The following is a 4,186-nucleotide window of genomic DNA, read 5'->3' as shown; positions in this document are numbered from 1 at the left end:
GTAGGGTTGAATTCCTGCGGTATATATTAACACTGTCTAACCATGCACGATGTGGTCTAACTAAACAAAAATTTTACTCGTTTTCTCATTTAAATTTTGACGTTTGTTGTTATGGCGCCCTGCCGCAAGTTGTTTTCGTCCCCGCCAGATGGCAGCAGCCACAAATAAACAATGGAAACCTTAAGCCGGTCATAGAAATAAGTTCCCGATTCACGAACGAAAGGAGAATTAAACTTGTTCAAGATGTCCAATACAACTATTTCTTGGATTTGCAATGAATTGTCTCGTCTCTTGGAATTTTCCGTGACTCAAGAAGAATACCAGGACATTGCACAGTATAAATATTTTATATCTAAATTTTACAATCTATATTAAATCAATGTCATCCAGGTATCTGATGTCGATGGAGAGCAGTCGCGATGTTGAAGACTACTTGCAGTCAATGCTTGACTTGTCAAATCCTGAACACCGTCGATTTGTTGAAGTTCTTTTGAACCGTTTGGGTTATTCCATTGAAAAGAAGTCTCCCACAACAACCCAAACTGGGTCGAAAAAAGGCCAACAGGTCGGCAAGGAAGACATTTCAAACAAGCAGCAATCAAAGAAAAGAGTGAAACAAATCAACCTGTTTTCTAAAGAGGGACAAGCGAAAGAAACAATCACACTACCAGGACAACATAAGTATCCATATAATTTCGTTCACCTATTTCATTCATGTCATGGCATCATTTTTGATCAGGTGTGAATGTCAGGCATCAAAGCATAGTCTTGTCAGAAACTGCTTAGAGTGTGGGAGAGTGATTTGTGCCCAGGAAGGACCAGGACCATGCGTGTTTTGTACTGAAAATGTGAGCCTTTCAACAGCATTTTACCAATTAATATTATTAGACCTCCTAACATTTATCATTATGAAATAGATGTCAGCTTGTGAGAAAGAAGCACTACTTCAATCCAACAATGCACCAGCACAGCGTACAAAACAATCTGGTAGAAGATTTCTGGATGGAACTGCTCCACTTCCTGATAAGGCATTCACAACAGCCATGGCTCACAAAGAAAAGCTTTTGGAATTCGATAGGACAAGGTTTGATGGAATATCTTTCGTATTTAAAATACAATTGATGGTGTTGTTCTTCGTAAACAGTGAACACCGAACTCGAGTTATCGATGACGAATCCGACTATTTCAACGCCGATAGCAACAAGTGGTTGAACCCGAAACAGCGGGACGCCCTTCGAACCAAAGAGAAGGAACTGCGGGACAGTCGTCACGGATCCAGGAGACAAATCAAAGTCACGCTTGATTTTGCAGGTATTTAAAGGCATAATTCTTATTTTCCCATCACCCACTAATGTCATTTTACGGTATATTTTCAGGGCGACAGGTGATTGAAGAGCAAAGTACTTATGAAGAACTATTCACCGAGCAGCAATTTGAAGAAGAAAGAAAGGAATACTATGACGAGTACGCCGTGAATCCCGCACTGGCATTCCCACGTCCCATCGTAATTACATTTCTGGATTCTAAATTAATTAATTAACATTCAGATGGTACCCTCTTATATTTAGTACGATTCCGCTTTCGATGAAAATGCATCGCAAGTTACTCGATCGACTAGTAGCAAAAGTGACGAAAAAGTTCGCGTTCAAGACGCTGAACTTCAGAAAATGAGCGATCCTGGAAAATGTTTGAGCATGCATCAACCATATGCTTCTCTATTGGTCGCCGGAATTAAAAAGTAACAAATTTGTGCAATAATAATCAATGTGGGTAAATAACTAGTTATTATTTTATAAGACACGAAGGTCGGACGTGGTATTCATCGCATCGCGGTAGATTGTGGATCGCGTCCACCGTTAAAGAGCCTTTGCCCGAGGAGATAAAACAACTGGAAAATTTCTACAAGACGCTTTACGGCAAAACCGATTTGGCTTTCCCTCAAAATTATCCATCCGGTTGCTTGTTGGGCTGCGTTGAAGTGGTGGACGTTTTGCCACAGGAAGAGTATAGGATTCAGCATCCTAATGGAGAAAGCGAATCGCCGTACGTCTTTGTCTGCGAGAATCCTCACGAATTATTTGTTAAATTTCCTAACAAAGGCCAACACAAAATTTGTAAGTTTCCAGATTTTTCTTATTTTCACTTGGCAGTGTATTTATTCATTTCATTGGCACAGATAAACTGGATCCTGCAGTCCATCAGACTGCGAAAAAATCGTTGCGGTTTTGATGTTCCAGTTAAAACTACCGTGATAAATTGCTGTTATAAAAATTTATTTGTGAAATAGATTTTGTAAATGCAAAATAATTAGAGTGGTTATTATTTTGGGCGTTGTTTTTTAAATGCATGTCAAAATTTTGGCGCCAAAAACAATTTTTATAAAAAAATATGCAAATTAAACCACCCCTCATTTCTCGGGGGGGTTTAGGTATAAAAAGTAGGCATGCATTGTGTAGAAAAAGAAAGAAGGGCCCTCCCACCTGCTCCCACTTTCAGTGTCTAGTCAAGCGTTAACCTTGGAAGTGGAACAACCCAAAAAATACCCGCTCCTCTAAAACCCTCCTCGGCTAGTCGTTGCTCACATTTGCTCATTGATCGTCCCCTCAGTATTACGTTCCTTTCGAAATGGCCACGTCACAGTTTATCTCCAAAGCGGCATCTACCTCAAGTTCATTGACTAATAACCAGTCCAAAAACAACAACAATATTCAAGAAGCAGACAGCACTTACAGGTAAAAAGAAACCTGTATTTTCTTGTGACGTAAACAAACTGTTAATAACTTATCGTGGACATTTGTTATTTGACAGAGCATTGAATCACTGTTGCTTTTGCGGTATTTTACTCGATCCGAAAAATTTAACTGTGAACGTTAACACACAGAGTATCACTGTCTGGTGTAATAATTGTCGAAAAACGAACGCTTTGGGCAAAATACGTCACGATAAAGGGAAGGAGGAAAAAAGAAAAATGTGAAGTACGCCCCACCAACAGACCGTCCAATCACAAATCTAATTTTCTAAATTGAAATCGAGATCTTTACTACTACATTGCGACTATATAGGCCTACAGTCAAGGCTCCAATTGTTATTTCCTCATTTCTCGTGCTATTAAATGTGTGTATTTTTTTAAAGAAAAATGTCGATGTTCGATTAATACAATTCGCCTTCTATTTTGTTTTCTTTTGTAAGTCGACAGTGTGTGTAATTCTAAGAAAAGAATAGTCAATCTACACATGAGTGAATGAATGAATATACCACAATAACAAATTCAGATTTCAGACATGCTATCAATCACAAATGGTATTTATAATCAATACTATGAATCCTCCGTTGACGTGTATGTTTCATTTTTAAAAATGAAATAAAATCACAAACTCAGAAGTTAATTCGTTACCTTTTTACCTTGCTCTTTTTCTTTCTTCTCCAGAAATAAAAGAATGCGGGAAAAAAGATAACTTTGCTAGTCGTTAGATGTCGCTAGCATCGCATTGTTTTCTTTTCATTTCGCAAGTTCTTGGTTCTTGCGGTTCTTGTTGCTTTTTTCCTAGTACATTCACCTATGCCTTGCTACACACTTTTTCCCCACTAACTGCTCTGAAAGGATGGCCGAGTTTTATTGTGCTCCATGTAAGGTCCAATTGAACTCGAGATCTCAGTGGGAGTATCATGAAGGTGGCGTAAAGCACAAGAGAGCTGTCACTGTGAGTACTTCAGAAGTCGACATCTCAGCAGCAAGTATTAATGAAATTGTTTGAAACATGTATTGACATCAGTATAATAGGTTGTACTTTTTTCATGTAGTTGTCTTGCCTGATGGAACTTTCAAGTGTAAAAGCTGTGATGATTTTGTGTGCTCTGGGCGTATACCTTTCGAGCAACATTTAGTTGGTCAGAGACATTTGAAAAACTCGAAAGCTGTTTCTGTAATAAGTCCTTCAGAAGTTAACATTTCAGCAAGTATAAAGGAAATTGTTATAAGTTTAAAAATCAGAATTAAATAGGTTGTACTTTTCTCATGTAGTTGTCTTGCCCGATGGAAGTTTTAGGTGTAAAAGCTGTGATGACTTTTTCTGTTCTGGGCCTATACCTTTTGAGCAACATTTAGCAGGTCAGAGGCATTTGAAGAACATCCAGCGTCACAGAGAGTCTACTAAGTCAAGCTCAAGCTCACCTGTCAAGTCACCTC

The 4,186-nt window shown here is 38.6% G+C and overlaps 2 protein-coding genes across 10 annotated transcripts in view; both read left to right on the top strand.

The window, feature by feature from the left end:
• LOC124315050 (lysine-specific demethylase 4C-like) overlaps positions 1–4,186 on the top strand; it is a 291,933-nt gene that overhangs the window by 250,749 nt on the left and 36,998 nt on the right. The gene's annotated exons all lie outside the window — the stretch shown is intronic.
• LOC124315316 (activating signal cointegrator 1-like) lies at positions 177–3,170 on the top strand. Its single transcript, XM_046780917.1, has 10 exons — positions 177–335; positions 391–681; positions 740–848; positions 918–1,084; positions 1,145–1,311; positions 1,377–1,504; positions 1,569–1,738; positions 1,798–2,114; positions 2,177–2,732; positions 2,809–3,170. Exons 1-9 carry the CDS (start codon positions 244–246, stop codon positions 2,227–2,229), a joined length of 1,494 nt encoding a protein of 497 aa, XP_046636873.1. The 5' UTR covers positions 177–243; the 3' UTR covers positions 2,230–2,732; positions 2,809–3,170.

The sequence above is a fragment of the Daphnia pulicaria genome, chromosome 1 (genome assembly GCF_021234035.1).
Source record: "Daphnia pulicaria isolate SC F1-1A chromosome 1, SC_F0-13Bv2, whole genome shotgun sequence".
Lineage (NCBI taxonomy): Eukaryota > Metazoa > Arthropoda > Branchiopoda > Diplostraca > Daphniidae > Daphnia > Daphnia pulicaria.
Note: the sequence above shows the minus strand (reverse complement) of the source record. Positions and strands in the feature narration are given on the sequence as shown.

Excerpts from the sequence above, each read along its gene's own strand:
- LOC124315316 (XM_046780917.1), top strand. The coding sequence starts at position 244 with ATGTCCAATACAACTATTTCTTGGATTTGCAATGAATTGTCTCGTCTC. Across the intron at positions 1,085-1,144 it reads TTGGAATTCGATAGGACAAG|TGAACACCGAACTCGAGTTA; the intron begins GTTTGATGGAAT and ends CTTCGTAAACAG. Across the intron at positions 1,739-1,797 it reads TTGGTCGCCGGAATTAAAAA|ACACGAAGGTCGGACGTGGT; the intron begins GTAACAAATTTG and ends TTATTTTATAAG.